General features: G+C 42.8%; 1 protein-coding gene across 1 annotated transcript in view; it reads left to right on the forward strand.

Annotated features, from left to right (window-relative positions):
• LOC144595883 (transmembrane protein 41A-like) overlaps window positions 1–18,011 on the forward strand; it is a 33,926-nt gene extending 15,915 nt beyond the window's left edge. Inside the window, exons 2-5 of the mRNA XM_078403722.1 lie at window positions 5,138–5,291; window positions 11,352–11,513; window positions 12,828–12,966; window positions 14,413–18,011. Coding sequence (XP_078259848.1) covers window positions 5,138–5,291; window positions 11,352–11,513; window positions 12,828–12,966; window positions 14,413–14,630 — 673 coding nt within the window. The 3' untranslated portion in view covers window positions 14,631–18,011. The remainder of the gene's footprint in view (window positions 1–5,137; window positions 5,292–11,351; window positions 11,514–12,827; window positions 12,967–14,412) is intronic.
• The last annotated feature ends 1,850 nt before the right edge of the window (window positions 18,012–19,861 follow it).

The following is a 19,861-nucleotide window of genomic DNA, read 5'->3' on the forward strand; positions in this document are numbered from 1 at the left end:
CTGTTATCTCTGTAGGCAAACTGATATGGGTCGAAGGAGGAAGGTAGACTGGTTCTAATGTGATGCAAGACTAGTTTCTCGAAGCACTTTATAATCACTGGTGTAAGTGCAATCGGTCTATAATCATTCAGGTCCTCAGGGACTGTTTATTTGGGAATAGGAATGATAGTGGCTGACTTTAAGCAGGGTGGTATAATAGCTTGTGACGGAGAGATGTTAAAAATCTTTGAAGACCCCAGCGAGTTGGTCAGCACATGCCTGGAGTACTTTACTCGGTACTCCATCAGGTTCAGCAGCCGTACTTGGATTTACCGACCTCAGCACACGCCTCACATTCTGCTCCTGTAGTGTGGGTGTTAGAGGCGGGTGGTGGCAGCGAGTCAGTAGTAGGCCTATTAGCCTCAAACCGGGCGAAGAAATGGTTAAGCTCCTCCGCGTCGGCATTTACAATGCTGTTGGTACTGCCTTTATAGTTGGTTATGTGCTGTAACCCTTGCCACACTCTTCGTGGGTCGTTGTGTGACAGGTGGTCCTCGATCCTCCTCTTGTAGGTCACCTTGGCCTCCTTTATGCCTCTCTTCAGGTCAGCTCTTGCGGTGCTGTACTGGGCTCGGTCACTTGACCTGAAAGCGATGTTGCGGTTTTTAAGAAGTGTTTGGATGTCCCTCGTCATCCAGGGTTTCTGATTGGGAAACACCTGGATGCGTTTATTGACTGTAACGTTGTCAATGCAGCTTTTAATGTAAAAAAGCACAGTTTCTGTGTATTCCTCCAAGTCTCCTTGACCGAATAAATCCCATTCTGTGTGATCAAAGCAATCCTGTAGCTGGGATAAGGCCCCCTCGGGCCAAGTTGTGATGGTTTTGGTACTTGGTTTTGTTGTTCTTCCGAGGGGGGTGTATGCAGGAAACAAGAGCAGTGAAAGGTGGTCTGACTGGCCAAGGTGAGGGAGAGTTACAGTTCTGTAAGCATGTTTAACATTTGAGTAAACATGGTCTAAAGTGCTTTTCCCCCTTGTTGCACATTTCACAAATGCTGGTAAAAGTTGGGGAGTACTGTTCTAAAACATGCTTGATTAAAATCCCCTGCTATGATATGTGCACCGTCAGGGTGGGCTCGCTGCTGTTTGCTTACAATGGCTAGTAAGTGGCCGAGAGCAATGCTAATATTAGCTTTGGGAGGAATGTAGATAGCCATGACTTTCACTACACTCGCCTCTCGGGGTAAATAGAAAGGTCTACATAAAACTGAGAGCTTCAAGATCAGGACAACAATGTCGGGCAACAATCCTGCTGTTGGCACACCAGTCATTGTGTAGATAGACACAGAGCGCCCCCCCCCCCCCCCCCTCCTCTGCTCTTACCCGACTCCTTGCTTCTGTCCTTCCTGTGGCTATTGCGGCCTGCTAGTTGCACTGCGGCATCAGGGATTGACGGGTGTAACCAGCTTTCGGTTATAATCATCACACAGCGGGTCCGAACAACGGAGTTAGAAGCGATCAACAGCTCCAATTCATCCATTTTATGCGTGACAGATTGGGCGTTTGTAAGGAAAATACTCGGAAGCGGAGGTTTGTGTGGTTGCTTCCTTGGCCTAGCTAGTAATCCTGCCCAGCATCCTCGCTTCTGCATTTCTGAAAGACGTTGATTATGCTGCATGTGCTGGGCTCAGTGGTGATTAGTGATGATATCAAAAAATAGGGAGATTCACAAGTTGAAGCCACAGAATTTTTGGACGTAGGCCTACTTCCCTGACACATTTTGTGTGGCTATGTTTTAAACATTTCATCCAAGTGAAGTTGTATTGTGCTTTGATTTTTCCCCATGTGATTTTTCATGCAGCAAATTAAGTCATTAGCTCTTGTTCTGTCACATTGCCCATTGATTGATTCACCTCTGTCAACTCAATTAACTTGTCAATATTAATTCTTTCAGCTACATCTGTTTTACCTACATCACTGTCGCCTTCATCACTGTTTTTATCAGGATTCAGAACAATATCCATAATTTCAGAGTTAGTAAAGTGATGAACAAAGGGTGTATCTTTGTTGACATTCATCCACTCGGCCAGACTCTTCATTAAGCTGACTTGGCTGAAGGTCCCATAAAACCCTTTGCATACTAAAGCAACTCATGGACAACTTCCTTTCCTTTGAGACATTAAATCCTGTAAAGTCATTGTCAACATCTGCATCAGCTGAATTATTGAACATCAAAGCATACTATAAATTATGGCAGCATGTCTTTCACGTTAAACTCTTTAATAAATGTCTCTACAGGCTTATCAGCATTTACCAAATCTAACATGCATTTCATGTTGGGTAGACTCATGGGACTGAAGGCTGATAAATCCCCAGGACCTGATGGTCTGCATCCCAGGGTACTTAAGGAAGTGGCTCTAGAAATCGTGGACGCATTGGCGATCATTTTCCAATGCTCTATAGATTCAGGATCAGTTCCCGTGGATTGGAAAGTAGCTAATGTTATCCGACTTTTTAAGAAAGGAGGGAGAGAGAAATCGGGAAATTATAGATCAGTTAGCCTGACATCAGTGATGGGGAAGATGCTGGAGTCAATTATAAAAGAAGAAATTGTGTAACATTTGGATAGCAGTAACAGGATCGTTCCGAGTCAGCATGGATGTACGAAAGGGAAATCATGCTTGACTAATCTTCTGGAATTTTTTGAGGATATAACTAGGAAAATGGACAAGGGAGAGCCAGTGGATGTAGTGTACCTGGACTTTCAGAAAGCCTTTAAGGTTCCACATAGGAGATTAGTGGGCAAAATTAGAACACATGGTATTGGGGGTAAGGTACTGACATGGGTAGAAATTTGGTTGGCAGACAGGAAACAAAGAGTCTGGATTAACGGGTCCCTTTCAGAATGGCAGGCTGTGACTAGTGGGGTACCCAAGGCTCGGTGCTGGGACCGCAGCTATTTACAATATAACTATGGCTTGGATGAAGGGATTAAAAGTAACATTAGCAAATGTGCAGATGACACAAAGCTGGGTGGCAGTGTGAACTGTGAGGAGGATGCAGGGTGACTTGGACAGGTTGTGTGAGTGGGCAGATGCATGGCAGATGCAGTTTAATGTGGATAAATGTGAGGTTATCCACTTTGGTGGTAAGAACAGGAAGGCAGATTATTATCTGAATGGTGTCAAGTTAGGAAATGGGGAAGTACAATAGTCCTGGTTCATCAGTCACTTAAAGTAAGCATGCAGGTACAGCAGGCAGTGAAGAAAGCTAATGGCATGTTGGCCTTTATTACAAGAGGAGTAGAATATAGGAGCAAAGAGGTCTTTCTGCAGTTGTACAGGGCCCTAGTAAGACCGCACCTGGAGGACTGTGTGCAGTTTTGGTCTCAAGTTGAGGAAGGACATTCTTGCTATTGCGGGAGTGCAGCGTAGGTTCACTAGGTTAATTCCCGGAATGGGGGACTGTCATATGCTGAAAGACTGGAGCGACTAGGCTTGTATACACTGGAATTTAGAAGGATTAGAGGGGATCTTATTGAAACATATAAGATTATTAAGGGATTGGACACGCTAGAGGCAGGAAACATGTTCCCAATGTTGGGGGAGTCCAGTTTAAAGATAATGGTAGGCCATTTAGAATGGAGATGAGGAAAAACGTTTTCACTCATTGAGTTGTAAATCTGTGGAATTCTCTGCCTCAGAAGGCAGTGGAGGCCAATTCTCTGGATGCTTTCAAGAGAGAGTTAGATAGAGCTCAATGATAGTGGAGTCAGGGGGTATGGTGAGAGGGCAGGAACCGGGTACTGATTGTGAATGATCAGCCATGATCACATTGAATGGTGGTGCTGGCTCGAATGGCCTACTCCTGCACCTATTGTCTATTGTCTAAAAGTGAGCGACACCTAGCCTTCATAGACCATAGTATTCCTTGGTCTTGGGGTTGGATAAGGGATATACACTTTTGCAATAAATGCACTGTATGAACATTTTTCTTGCACAGGAGTTCAGCTCTGGAGTGAATTGTCAACTTCTGGACAACTGTGCAATTGTCCAGAAGAAGAATAATTTTACAATCTTCCAGTAGGCCTGCAGAATTGTAGTGTGCTCGAGCTTCAGGCACAAAATTCTTTTCAAACCATTCTAAGGTAATCTTGGTAATCCAACCATTTTTATTTGCATGGTATATTATGGAGTAAAATTTAATGCCTTTCAAAGCCTATGGGCATTTACTTTTTCTGATCACCAGTGGCTTACATTTGTGTGTGTCTGCAGCATTTGAGCAGCCTAAAATCGTAACTCCATCCTTGGATGATTTGAATCTTATGAGCCCTTCTTTGTTCTCTGCTGTTAATGTCCTTCGCAGTGTGCACTGCCAATGTAATGCAGTTTCATTTGTGTTATTCACTTGCTCAGGATTAAGCTATAAGCTTAGCGTATTCGTCCACATACATTGGTGGTTTGCAGACAGTTTTTCACCACACACTTTGCTCATGACAAGTACATTTGTGTTCCATTGCAGGTCTGGGTGAGTGAGGCCTGGAGCTGTAGGAGAGTCAGGGCCTGCTGGTGCCGGCACATCACAGCCAATTTAGAACGTAGGGCATGAAAGGAGAACTGTTGTGAAAAATGGCAGAACGACTGTCGAAACCTGTAATCCAGGTTGGGTCCGAACTGGGAGGTTGGGAACTGGAGCTGGAATCCCGGAGGTAGAAGATGGAGGCGTAGGCAAGCACTGAGAAAACATGTGGCTGTGGTAGCGGGTCTGGGTTAAAATGTGGTCGTAGAGTTGGAGAGCAGGAATCGCAGAGGGGGAGCAGTGAGAAAGGATGTTGCTGAACTCTCGTCGGAGAGAGGAGAACCTCTTCAAAGTAGATTTTGCAGTGGAGCAAACAAAATGTGTAGGAAGGAACTGCAGATGTTGGTTTAAATCGAAGATAGACACAAAATGCTGGAGTAACTCAGCGGGACAGGCAGCATCTCTGGAGAGAAGGAATGGGTGGGTGATGGTTTCCTATATTGCAGCACTTTATATGTTATATATATTCCTAAGTTAAGAAATTTGTAGAATATTTTCCTTGGTGAATTGAGTGAATTATTTGTCTGTTTACCCTATTTGGAGACGGTCATTAAAGTGTTTTTTCCATTTTTTCCATAGATCGTTGACGTTTCCATCTGATCTTGAAGAGTTGCGAGCAATTGCTGGATTGCTGGATTCATACAAAGCAGAGCACGCTGGTTATGTGTTATTACTCTTCTGCAGTGCGTACCTCTACAAACAGACATTTGCAATCCCTGGCTCCTCCTTCTTGGCAAGTATTAAGCGCTAATGACATTGGTAACAGGTATTTTTTTTAAATGTATACTGGTTAGAGAGGAGATTAAAGCAGTGGAAAGGAAGGACATTAGGTTGGAGGAAGTGGAATCGATATGGGTAGAGCTACGAAACACTAAGGGCAGAAAACGCTAGTGGGAGTTGTGTACAGGCCACCTAACAGCAGTAGTGAGGTTGGGGATGGCATCAAGCAGGAAATTAGAAATGCGTGCACTAAAGGTGCAGCAGTTATAATGGGTGACTTCAATCTACATACAGATTGGGTGAACCAAACTGGCAGGGGTGCTGAGGAAGAGGATTTCTTGGAATGTTTGAGAGATGGTTTTCTAAACCAACATGTCGAGGAACCAACGAGAGAACAGGCCATTCTAGACTGGGTAATGAGGAAGGGTTAGTTAGCAGTCTTGTTGTGCGAGGCCCCTTGGGCAAGAGTGATCATAATATGGTAGAGTTCTTCATTAGGATGGAGAGTGACAAAGTCGATACAGAAACAAGTGTTCTGAACTTAAAGAAAGGTAACTTTGAGGGTATGAGGCGTGAATTGTCCAAGATAGACTGGCGATTGATGCTGAAAGGGTTGACGGTGGACATGCAATGGAAGGCATTTAAAGGTCGCATGGATGAACTACAACAAGTGTTCATCCCAGTTTGGCAAAAGAACAAACCAGGAAAGGTAGTGCATCCGTGGCTAACAAGGGAAATCAAGGATAGTATTAAAACAAAAGATGAAGCATACAGATTAGCCAGAAAAAGTAGCATACCAGAGGACTGGGAGAAATTCAGAGTCCAGCAGAGGAGGACAAAGGGCTTAATTAGGAAAGGGAAAATAGCTTATGAGGGAAAACTGGCAAGGAACATTAAAAACTGACTGCAAAAGCTTTTATGGATATGTCAAGAGAAAAAGATTAGTTAAGACAAATGTAGGTCCCTTGCAGTCGGAAACAGGTGAATTGATCATAGGGAACAAGGAGATGGCAGACCAATTGAACAAATACTTTGGTTCTGTCTTCACTAAGGAAGACATAAACCGTCTGCCGGAAATAGCGGGGGACCGAGGGTCTAATGAGATGGAGGAACTGAGGGAAATCCAGGTTAGTCGGGAAGTGGTGTTAGGTAAATTAAATGGATTAAAGGCAGATAAATCCCCAGGGCCAGATAGGCTACAACCCAGAGTGCTTAAGGAAGTAGCCTCAGAAATAGTGGATGCATTAGTGATAATTTTTCAAAACTCCTTAGATTCTGGAGTAGTTCCTGAGGACTGGAGGGTAGCTAATGTAACCCCACTTTTTAAAAAGGGAGGGAGAGAGAAAACGGGGAATTATAGACCAGTTAGCCTAACATCAGTAGTGGGGAAAATGCCAGAGTCAGTTATTAAAGATGTGATAGCATCACATTTGGAAAGTGGTGAAATCATCGGACAAAGTCAGCATGGATTTACCAAAGGCAAATCATGTCTGACGAATCTTATAGAATTTTTCGAGGATGTAACTAGTAGAGTGGATAAGGGAGAACCAGTCGATGTGTTATATCTGGACTTTCAGAAGGCCTTTGACAAGGTCCCACATAGGAGATTGGTGTACAAACTTAAAGCACACGGTATTGAGGGTTCAGTGTTGAGGTGGATAGAAAATTGGTTGGTGGACAGGAAGCAAAGAGTAGGAATAAACGGGTCCTTTTCGGAATGGCAGGCAGTGACTAGTGGGGTACCGCAAGGCTCAGTGCTGGGACCCCAGTTATTTACAGTGTATATTAATGATTTGGACGAGGGAATTGAATGCAACATCTCTAAGTTTGCGGATGACACGAAGCTGGGTGGCAGTGTTAGCTGCGAGGATATGCTAGGAGGCTGCGGAGTGACTTGGATAGATTAGGCGAGTGGGCAAATGCATGGCAGATGCAATATAATGTGGATAAATGTGAGGTTATCCACTTTGGCGGCAAGAACAGGAAAGCAGAGTATTACCTGAATGGTGACCGATTGGGAGAAGGGAAGATGCAACGTGACCTGGGTGTCATGGTGCACCAGTCATTGAAAGCAAGCATGCAGGTGCAGCAGGCAGTGAAGAAAGCAAATGGTATGTTGGCATTCATAGCAAGAGGATTTGAGTTTAGGAGCAGGGAGGTTCTGCTGCAGTTGTACAGGGCCTTGGTGAGACCGCACCTGGAGTATTGTGTGCAGTTTTGGTCTCCTAACCTGAGGAAAGACGTTCTTGCCTTAGAGGGAGTACAGAGAAGGTTCACCAGATTGATCCCTGGGATGGCGGGACTTGCATATGAGGAAAGGCTGGATAGACTGGGCTTGTACTCGCCGGAATTTAGAAGACTGAGGGGGGATCTTATAGAAACATATAAAATTCTTAAGGGGTTGGAGAGGCTAGATGCGGGAAGATTGTTCCCGATGTTGGGGGAGTCCAGAACCAGGGGTCACAGCTTAAGGATAAGGGGGAAGTCTTTTAGGACTGAGATGAGAAAACATTTCTTCACACAGAGAGTGGTGAGTCTGTGGAATTCTCTGCCACAGAAGGTAGTTGAGGCCAGTTCATTGGCTATATTTAAGAGGGAGTTAGATGTGGCCCTTTTTGCTAAAGGGATCAGGGGGTATGGAGAGAAGGCAGGTACAGGCTACTGAGCAGGATGATCAGACTCAGGTTCGATCCTGACTACGGGTGCTGCACTGTAAGGAGTTTGTACGTTCTCCCCGTGACCTGCGTGGGTTTTCTCCGAGATCTTCGGTTTCCTTCCACACTCCAAAGACAATAGACAATAGACAATAGGTGCAGGAGTAGGCCATCCAGCCCTTCGAGCCAGCACCGCCATTCAATGCGATCATGGCTGATCACTCTCAATCAGTACCCCGTTCCTGCCTTCTCCCCATACCCCCTCACTCCGCTATCCTTAAGCGCTCTATCTAGCGCTCTATCTAGCTCTCTCTTGAAAGCATCCAACGAACTGGCCTCCACTGCCTTCTGAGGCAGAGAATTCCACACCTTCACCACTCTCTGACTGAAAAAGTTCTTCCTCATCTCCGTTCTAAATGGCCTACCCCTTATTCTTAAACTGTGGCCCCTTGTTCTGGACTCCCCCAACATTGGGAACATGTTTCCTGCCTCTAATGTGTCCAATCCCCTAATTATCTTATATGTTTCAATAAGATCCCCCCTCATCCTTCTAAATTCCAGTGTATACAAGCCCAATCGCTCCAGCCTTTCAACATACGACAGTCCCGCCATTCCGGGAATTAACCTAGTGAACTTACGCTGCACGCCCTCCATAGCAAGAATATCTTTCCTCAAATTTGGAGACCAAAACTGCACACAGTACTCCAGGTGCGGTCTCACCAGGGCCCGGTACAACTGTAGAAGGACCTCTTTGCTCCTATACTCAACTCCTCTTGTTACGAAGGCCAACATTCCATTGGCTTTCTTCACTGCCTGCTGTACCTGCATGCTTCCTTTCATTGACTGATGCAGTAGGACACCCAGATCTCGTTGAACTCCCCCTCCTCCTAACTTGACACCATTCAGATAATAATCTGCCTTTCTATTCTTACTTCCAAAGTGAATAACCTCACACTTATCTACATTAAACTGCATCTGCCATGTATCCGCCCACTCACACAACCTGTCCAAGTCACCCTGCAGCCTTATTGCATCTTCCTCACAATTCACACTACCCCCCAGCTTAGTATCATCTGCAAATTTGCTAATGGTACTTTTAATCCCTTCGTCTAAGTCATTAATGTATATCGTAAATAGCTGGGGTCCCAGCACCGAACCTTGCGGTACCCCACTGGTCACTGCCTCCCATTCCGAAAGGGACCCATTTATCCCCACTCTTTGCTTTCTGTCTGTCAACCAATTTTCTATCCATGTCAGTACCCTACCCCCAATACCATGTGCCCTAATTTTGCCCACTAATCTCCTGTGTGGGACCTTGTCGAAGGCTTTCTGAAAGTCGAGGTACACCACATCCACTGACTCTCCCTTGTCAATTTTCCTAGTTACATCCTCAAAAAATTCCAGTAGATTTGTCAAGCATGATTTCCCCTTCGTAAATCCATGCTGACTCGGAATGATCCCGTTACTGCTATCCAAATACTCAGCAATTTCGTCTTTTATAATTGACTCCAGCATCTTCCCCACCACTGATGTCAGACTAACTGGTCTATAATTACCCGTTTTCTCTCTCCCTCCTTTCTTAAAAAGTGGGGTAACATTTGCTATCCTCCAATCCACCGGAACTGATCCTGAATCTATAGAACATTGAAAAATGATCTCCAATGCTTCCACTATTTCTAGAGCCACCTCCTTACGTACCCTGGGATGCAGACCATCAGGCCCTGGGGATTTATCAGCCTTCAGTCCCATCAGTCTACCCAAAACCATTTCCTGCCTAATGTGGATTTCCTTCAGTTCCTCCATCACCCTAGGTTCTCCGACCCCTAGAACATTTGGGAGATTGTGTGTATCTTCCTCAGTGAAGACAGATCCAAAGTAATGGTTTAACTCGTCTGCCATTTCTTTGTTCCCCATAATAAATTCCCCTGCTTCTGTCTTCAAGGGACCCACATTTGCCTTGACTATTTTTTTCCTCTTCACGTACCTAAAAAATCTTTTGCTATCCTCCTTTATATTATTGGCTAGTTTACCCTCGTACCTCATCTTTTCTCCCCGTATTGCCTTTTTAGTTAACTTTTGTTGCTCTTTAAAAGAGTCCCAATCCTCTGTCTTCCCACTCTTCTTTGCCATGTTATACTTCCTCTCCTTAATTTTTATGCTGTCCCTGACTTCCCTTGTCAGCCACAGGTGTCTCTTACTCCCCTTAGAGTCTTTCCGCCTCTTTGGAATAAATTGATCCTGCAACCTCTGCATTATTCCCAGGAATACCTGCCATTGCTGTTCTACCGTCTTCCCTGCTAGGGCCTCCTTCCAGTCAATTTTGGCCAGCTCCTGCCTCATGCCTCAGTAATCCCCTTTGCTATACTGTAATACCGACACTTCCGATTTTCCCTTCTGCCTTTCCATTTGCAGAGTAAAACTTATCATGTTGTGATCACTGCCTCCTAATGGCTCTTTTACCTCTAGTCCCCTTATCAGATCAGGATCATTACACAACATTAAATCCAGAATTGCCTTCTCCCTGGTAGGCTCCAGTACAAGCTGTTCTAAGAATCCATCTCGAAGGCCCTCCTTTTTGGCTGGGTAAATGTAAAAAAAAAATTGTTTTTAATTGTCCCTAGTGGGTGTAGGATAGTGTTAATGTACGGGGATCGCTGGGCGGCACGGACTTGGAGGGCCGAAAAGGCCTGTTTCCGGCTGTATGTATATGATATGATATGATCATATTGAATGGCGGTGCAGGCTCGAAGGGCGGAATGACCTACTCCTGCACCTATTTTCTATGTTTCTATGTTTCTATATGAATGACATGAATCAATAAATGATTTTAGAAATGCAAATAAAAAAAGAGCATACAAATAAGCATTTTTTCTCCTATTTCTTGTCTTAAATTATGCTAATTATTTATTGCTGAGAAAGCTTTTCCATTCACCCTAATTATTCAGCACGATTAAATCTAAGATATACAGCCTGGAGAGCATAAAATTGCTATAGAATCTATTGAGATTCCACTACAAGGAGACTTCTAGTCACCTTCCTTTTGGAGGCAATTTTAGCTTCAAGTTGCGACTTTGCTTTGCATTATCTGACATCCTTGTGTTTTTTTTCCTCTTGTTCCTATCTAGTTTCCCTTTAAATGTTTCTCCTATAGCTGTTCCTATAGTAGAAAGTTCTGCTCTTAAAGTAATAAATGTTCTTTTGTCGTATTTATTAGTACTTGGATAAAGTAGGGACTAGGTTTTAACTGACACCAAGGTTAGCCTTGCATTGACTAAAAAATGAAGAATACCATAGTTCTTTCCTGGGACTTGAACAAATTTTCCATTTCGAACTCTTGAAGATTTTCATGCATTGCTACAATGGGTTAATTACCTTACTCATCTATCTTCCTCATGAACCAATATCTTTATCTTGTGCAGAATATATTGGCAGGTGCATTATTTGGACCATGGCTCGGCCTTGCCTTGTGCTGTGTTTTAACTGCCATCGGAGCAACTTTCTGCTTCCTGCTCTCCAGGACATACGGTAAACAGATTGTTGTACGTCGATTTCCTGAGAGACTTGCAATACTGCAAGAAAAGGTAAATAATCTTATTCCATTACTTTCACACTAGAGTATATTCATGTGGTTTGAGGTAACTCGAGGTGCAAAAAAATCAGACTTTGTGCTGAGAAAAAATGAGTGTGCACTTCTACAAATGTGTTACTATAGAAAAAATGTGACTGTTTAATCCTAATTGTTGATTGCCTTAAGCCAAATTCAAGTTTTGCTGCTACTGCTGACCCAACAGTGCTGTTCTATTTCAGCATTAAAATGGCGTGAACTAGTAATCTAATTACCTCAAATGTTATTACATGCTAATACATAAAGCAATGCATTTCGATCTATAATAAGTAGTGGTTTATTCAAATGGTAATGACTATAACCTGCTTCGGGGGAAAAGGATTTCAACTATCCAGTCTTTGCTTAAGCCTTGCTAATTTCACTTATTTTTCTTAAATTTTTATGTGCAAACTGCATTCTATCTGAAATCACTGAATGTCCTTCCTTGGTCTATGGTGCCACACAGGGAGTGCCTGATTGTAATTATGCCATTATGGTTGCTTTTTATCCAAATCTCAGATATTCATGGTAGTACTAGAAGCATCTGTTATTGTTCATACCAGCTTAATCATATCTTTGTAGATTACTATGTTGTTGTTGTTGTTGTTCGTCCTTCGGGTTTGAAGATGACCATGACTTCACTGTTGAAGTCATGACTTGCGCTTGACTTGGATTTAAGTGAGGGGGAGTTGCGCAGATCGTCGGCCTCACTCTCTCATCCTGGCCGATCCGGTTCCAGCAGCAAGACAGTCGGGACGGCTGGGGACAGGTCAGGATGCAGTGGATGGTCAGAAGTGTCCTACGTATCTCACTCTGCCCTGTTTGCGCTCCACGACGCTTTGCTGGGATCGTCTTTCGGCCCGTTGAACCTTCTGGTGGTTTCCTCCGTGCAATCCGCCGAACCCAGGCTTCACATGCTAGGTAGACAAGCCCCAAAGCCGCTGGAACCAACGACTTGTCGACTGTACATGTGGCATGCACACAAGACAGTGGAGACACCGTCGGGCGGGATCGTCCAACTCCCGTACAAGTCCCATTTAGGACTTGTTCACTGCACATACATTATGTGCTAATCCAAGTTTCTCTTTAAATGCGGTGAGCAGTTTTCCTTCTCCACAGTTTCAGGAACAGAGTTCCTGTCCGTCCGGCCAATTATCTCCAAATTTTTGGCCTTTAAGTTAGGAGAACTAGCTCATGCAATGATACTATTATAATGTTTGCCTGTTTGAAAATTTCATTTTACTTGTTAAAGCTGTATTTGTCTGATTTATTTATGTTTTTTTGTTGACAGGTACAAGAGAAAAGGAACAGCCTGTTTTTCTTCCTCTTGTTTCTCAGGTTTTTCCCTATGACTCCAAACTGGTTCCTCAACATCACATCTCCTATCCTGAATGTCCCTCTTATGCATTTCTTCTTCTCCATTGTTATTGGTAAGATATATTCATAACTCAACTATTTTTTGTCATTATGTTGAGAAAGGACAAGAATATAAAGTCCATTCAGACTGTGGAAACTTGTGCATTTCTCGTAAATTAAAATATCCTTGTGTTCTTTGCCATTCTAACCATACTGATAACTTCTGTAAATTGACCCCAGTGTGTAGGATAGAACTAGTATATGGGTGATTGTTGGTCGGCACGGACTCAGTGGGCAGAAGGGCCTGTTTTCACACTTTATCTCTAAACTAAACTAACCTAAATACTGTGTTGTCTAATTGGGGGGCTAGATTTCTTCTATACAAGATTCTTCTGTAGCTGAGAATTGGAATGCTGAGCAAGCATGGTGGGGAGCTTCACACATACTTTCTCAATTATGCGTAATCAAAAGAATTTAACTGCTTTTAATGCAGAGGATTTTCAGTGTAACCATGGTATATACTTGGCTCAACAAAGTTGCCTTCAAAAATTAAGTGTTTATGTATATTTGCTTTTGGGAATATATCACATTGATCATCTGTGATAGTAAAGGGCCTGTCCCACTTAGGCGATTTTAAGGCGACTGCCGGCGACTAGGCTGTCGCTGACAGTTCGCCGGGGTGTCACGGGCATGATCGTGAGGAGTCTTCCAAAGATCGTAGTGGATCTCAGCGCGTCGCTGAGAAATCAAACGGTTTGAAATCTCTCAGCGACAGCTGGCTTGTCGCCAGGTATCGTAGCTTATTGCGGTCGCTGTCGCATGCTGTCCCCAGGTTTGCTAGGTTCTCTTAAGATGCATTTAGAAGCACATAATATTAAAATAAGTAAAGTCATTTCAAAATACCATAAAATGCTTGTGTTTAACCAATTTATTTACCGTCAGGACATTTGACAGGTAGATTGGAGGCGACAGTTTGACAGTCAGGAATTTCACGATGTTTATGGCCATCAGCCATTACATTTAAAGTGGGCTCCCAACCCAGATATTCAACCCAGAAACTAGATATGCATCTCCCTTACATTTTCAAAGAATGCCCACACACCTTTCACAAAAATCCACTGAACCACTTAAAATTTTTTTTTTTTAAATACAGCTATTAGTAAACTGGAAGTAAATCCGGTTTATTCCTTGTTACAGTGAAGATTGGTTTTTAAGTAACCCATACAAGGTGTTATAGTTCAAAACTGTCAAGTACTTACTGACTTGTCAGTGATTTCAGCGAAAATCAGGACGCCGGAGAAGCATTGACAGCATGGGAATTTTCGCAATGTTTCAGAAGACGGTGTAATCTCGACCTGACTCGGCATTGTTGTCGGGTAAAAGAAAAGTTTGGCGATCTGCTACGACTTTGACAGTCGCCGGCAGTAGCCAAAAAAATTGCCTAAGTGGGACAGGCCCTTAAGAAATGTTCTATTTGTAAGAGTTTTATTATGGTTAAATTGCTGCTTTCCTCTTTTAAGGTCTTCTTCCTTATAATTTCATCTGTGTGCAAACCGGCTGCATCCTATCGGAGATCTCCTCACTGGATAACCTGTTCTCATGGTCCATTCTCGTGAAACTGCTAGCCATTGCCATGGTGGCACTTGTGCCAGGTGCTGTAATCAAACACTGCAGCCACCACCAGCTGGGTGAAAAGGTCAAAAATGGTCATGTAGATAACGGTCGAAAAACTCGATGACAGATGCAGATCTTCCACGATTTATAATTTTACATAGTATGAGTCTTAATATGAAAATCTCACTGAATATAGTTATATTTGTACTGTAGATGCCTGTTCAGTAGAATCTGAACCATACTATTTGAATAGTGTTCAAAGCACTAAATGTGCATTTTTCTACAAGCTGCCTGTTCGGGTTAAATCCTTCCAACTTACTGTCACTGGTACATGCCCACCAGTTAATTCTTCACTCACAAGTGAAGTCGGATAGTTCATTTCTAAAACTCAGAACACTGCACTAATGAGTAGGTTGCTGTCTTGCATTACGGGTAATTAAAATAAGCTGTCAATAAGTACAGAAATAAGATGGTTGTTTTTATTTTAAACCTCTTAAATTCTCAGCTAGTCAGAATCATGACAATTATTTTCCTTAAAAGTGTGACTTTAAGTCTATTTGTTTTTGATAATTATCAATTGATACGAATGAGCCTTTGAATAAAATAACAGGAGAAGCAACACTTGCACCGTTTCGCTTCAGTCCATGTGGATGAGTCAAGATATAGCTTGCTAATGTCACTAGTCTTTCCAGATTAGGGAGCAGAGCATTAGGGCCATAGGTCTCTTAGTCTTTTTGTTTGTACGGTCTTGCTGATGATCTAGGTATCCTTGGGCCTCCATTTATTTGGACTCTTCCTTGGGCCTCCATTTATTTCAATACCTTAACTAAATTTATTTGTCATCATGATTCCATGTTTCCCCAGATCTCCCCAGATGAGGTCATTCTGCCTATCAAGTCAATTAAGTTTTCCTGTACTCTACTTCTCCCACATTCCCATTAATTCTATCACCCTCCTACACCAGGGCAATTTACAATGGCCCATTAATATGCCAACCTGCACATCTTTGTATGGGGGCATGTTGGGGGAACCCCTTGCAGTCACAGGGAGAACGTGCTAATACCATTAGAAGTCAGGATCGCACCCAGTCACTGAAGTTGTGAAACTGCTGCCGAGTAATCAGCATTTTTGAAGCACTTATCATTTACTCTGATTTCTTAAAATTAAAGATTTCTATGCATAGAATTATGGGAATGGTGATAACAGTTGATGGAAATTTTAACCTTAACAGTGAATAGAAGCTTGACAGGATTAGAATGGTGACATAATTTTACCTTCCTGCTCAATCTACTTCACTGTTAAATTAATGAAAAGTAAAACCAGGCTAGCTTTGTAGGATAACTCTTTCAAAGAACAATAGTGACAAATGACCTTCTGTTCCATGGGATCATATGATTATATTGCCCTGGAGAGTCACATTTTCTTCAATGGATGTTATCCTACAGTCATCTGAAACAATGGCAAAAGACTACCAGAGCTGAGCTGTAAGGTCTAGTTTCAAGGGCATGTTACTTGCCTTGCAGTCAACTGCATTCTTTATTAAATTAAAAATAGAATTACCTGTTCATTGTGGCGGTGCAGTGACATCTTTGTCCTGTATTCAGTGGCAGTGAATTGGAGCTTAATTTCAGCTGTATGCAGAATATTTCACCTCAGTGCTGCAAAACTAGCCTCAGAGAACTGTAGCTAGAATTTGTTGTGCCCATGTTCACCTTTGCATTCAAATATAAAAAATCTTCAGAAAAATGAAGCTTTAAAGATATACTTAATTTTATAGTGCCTTTCACTCTTAATGTTTTGTCTGCAAACCCAGTGACCTCTTCAAAATCTTAGTGAGATTGGTTCGGCACAAATATTGTCTAGAGTGCCCTGTGAATTTAATGAATGTCCCAGATTTCATCTGAAGTATGGTATTTGCAGTGCTCTCAGTGCTACATTGGAATCGGAGGAACGATCCCTGCTTGACACTCCCTAAATTGTTTGTTGGTTTTCATAGGTCATTGCATAATGTATGATGCTAAGGGAATGAATTGCTTTGTTCAAAGAATATTTATGAGGATGTTGCCAGGACTCAAGGGTCTGAGCTATAGGGAGAGGTTGAGCAGGTTAGGACTTCATTCCTTAGAGCACAGAAAGATGAGGGGTGACCTTGGAGGTGCACAAAATCATGAGAGGAATAGATCGGGGAAATGCGCAGTCTTTTGCCCAGAGTGAGGGAACGGAGAACCAGAGGACATAGGTAATGGCAGAAAGAATTAACAGGAACCTAAGGAATAACCTTTTTTACACAAAGGTTGGTGGGTGTATGGAACAAGCTGTCGGAGGAGGTAGTTGAGGCAGGTACTATCTCAAAGTTTAAGAAGCATTTAGACAGGTACAAGGATAGGATAAGCTTAGAGGAATATGGGTCAACCGCAGGCAGGTGGGATTAGTGTTGATGGGACATGTTGGTCGGTGTGGGTAAGATGGGCCAAAGGGCTTGATTCCTTGCTGTGTGACTCTGCTCAGTGGCTGGGTCTGAGGCAAGACAATTTATCTGTATTGGAAATATTCTTTGCCCCTAGTTTTTCCTTGGTAGGTCAGTGAAATAAAGTGATTGGATCATTCTTCAATATTTGAAATTAATTTTGAAATGTGTGTATACCATTGGGATTGGTTCTCAGCTGAGAGTAAACTGCAGTACTCCCAAGTATGTTTACAAAAGGATTGATAAATCTTGAATTTTAATAGTGTTTTAAAATGAAGAAAGTAAAAGTTGTCTGAAGATTGATAATTTGCATATGACGTTTCCTGTAATTTCCAATGGAAGACAATGCATATTCTTTTGCATAGAGTAGATTTCAGCACAGACATAGCCACATAACTGAATGTCTTTGACACGGCTCTCTTTGCCTGCAGTCTCACTATCTTCACTTCAGCTTGGCACCCATGTCCTATATAAACCTGCAGATACAAGGTTATACAGAAACTTCATTAAATGATTGAATGTGTAAACACCCTGACAATTGGCTTGTTTGATCCAACATTGAAGGTTTAAGAGCAGAGCTATGTGTTAATGCACATGGCTGCACAGCTCCTGGCATTGAACATTGAAAATGCAACCAGGCAAAGTTAACAAGATGTTGCCAACAACAAAATCAAGTATGGCTACTAATTTCAGTTTGGTAGCTGCAGTATAATTTGTACCCAAGGGGAGGATTTGTGGTTAATGCACCATATTGAGGTGTAAATGGATTTTAATGTACTTTGTAAATTGATTTCTTGGATTTGTAATCATTGAGCTCTTGTCAAGTTTTTATAAACTCAAAAAAGTCAGTATTGCTTTATATATTGTGAATGATATTTTCTACAAAGATTGTAGATACTTCCCAGTATCTCCATAAAACTTTGACTTTACCAAAGGAGTGTTTACATTGCATGTTTTTTTTAGTGATTGCACTTCATTTTCTCTGCTGTAAGTGGAATGGATCTGTGATTTTAAATTTCATGTGTGATTTGTTTAAATGTGCAGCACACTTTGAAATAATAAAATATTTAAAAATCAATCTTGTGTTCCTTGTTTTTCACGTGCAAATTAGTGACATAGTTAATGTATGGCTAGAGTCGCATGGTGAACCAGCTTTGTACAATATTGCAATATCGTGACAATGAGGCATACAGTCAGTAAAATTTAATCAGGACAATGAAATTAGTTGGTGAACTAGGACGGGGGACAGACTGAAAGGGGGAAAACAAGGGTTACCCAAAGTTAGGGAAGTCAAGATTCATACCGGTGGGTTGTAAGCTGCCCGAGCGAAATATGAGGTGCTGTTCCTCCAATTTGTGTTGGGCCTCACGTTGACCAGTGGTGGAGGCCATGACAGAAAGGTCACTATGGGTAAAGGGGGAGTTAAAGTTTTTAGCAGCCGGGAGATCACGTAGGTCTAGGCGGACTGAGCGGAGGAGTTCAGCGAAACAATCGCTGAGCCTCTGCTTGGTCTCGCCGATATATAAGAATCCACCCCTGGACAGTAGATACAGTAGATGAGGTTGGAGGAGGTGCAAGTCAACCTCTGTCTCACCTGAAAGGACTGTCTGGGTTCATGGACGGAATTGAGGGAGGAGGTATAAGGACAGGTTGCATCTCCTGCGGTTGCTGGGGAAAGTACCAGGGAGGGGGAGGTTTGCGTGGGAAGGGATGAGTTAACCAGGTGGAGGGAATGATCTCTGTGGAAAGTATAAAGGGGTGGAGATGGGAAGATGTGGCTAGTGGTGGGATCTCATTGGAGGTGGTGAAAATGGCAGAGGATTAGGTGCAGTATGCGCCAGCTGATGGGGGTGAACGGTGAGGACTAGGAGGACTCTCGGTGTTGCGACGGGGGGAGGGGAGCAAGAGAAGACTTGTGGGATACAGAGGAGACCCGTGAGGGCCTCGTGTATGATGGAAGAGGGGAACTTCTGTTCCCTAAAGAATGAGGACATCTCAGAAACCCTTGCTTTCCCTCTTCCCCATCCTAGTTCTCGGACTAATTTCATTTTCCTCCTGATTAAACTTTACTGATTGTATGCCTTGTCACCTTCCCCTCAGCTAACAATGAACTATTCTACATTTTCCTTGACCATCGCCCTCTTTGATTTGTTATTTTCGCACCTCACCTCAATATCTGACTCCCGACTCTCAGTCTGAAGAAGGGTCTCGACCTGAAACACCACCCATTTCCTCCAGCGATGCTGCCTGTCACACTGAGTTACTCCAGTATGGATAATCTACTGTTGGATTTGGAAATAATGTCATTGTGCTATTGTTGCTTTTTGTAACCAGCTCAACCAGAACAGATGCAGTCTAATTGCTGTACATTGATGGCCCTCTATCAGTTGAGGGCCACACAATATGCTAATTGATTGCGCTTCATTTCAATGTACCAAAATGTGCCACATTTGTTTAATGAGTTGTGCACCTTTTCCCATCCCCCATAACAATGCAATTGGGTTTGGTCTAGTATTTAGGTTGCAGGCAGAAATGGATAAATTGTGTATTTTGGCGCAAGAACTAGTTTACAGCATCAATGTGCATGTTGTATGAGTGCATGTGATCTCAGTGACTGGCTAATGTCATCTTACAGCATGGCAAAGTTCATGAGATACTGTGCACATTGCCACCCATCTCAGTGGAGGGAGTGATTTCTGAATGAGGCCAGTGGTGTGAATGTTTAAGTAGCACTTGTTGGGGCCATTCATTTGTGCAGTTTGGGATTGTTAACTGTTTCTATTTTAGTGTTTACCATGCTGTCCTTTTGCATTGCTCTTCAGGTGCTGTAGGTGACTGATTTTGATTTAGAATGGCTCCTGTGCTTTGTGGAATTTAATTTCAGCCAG

Source organism: Rhinoraja longicauda, chromosome 8 (assembly GCF_053455715.1).
Source record: "Rhinoraja longicauda isolate Sanriku21f chromosome 8, sRhiLon1.1, whole genome shotgun sequence".
Classification (NCBI taxonomy): domain Eukaryota; kingdom Metazoa; phylum Chordata; class Chondrichthyes; order Rajiformes; family Arhynchobatidae; genus Rhinoraja; species Rhinoraja longicauda.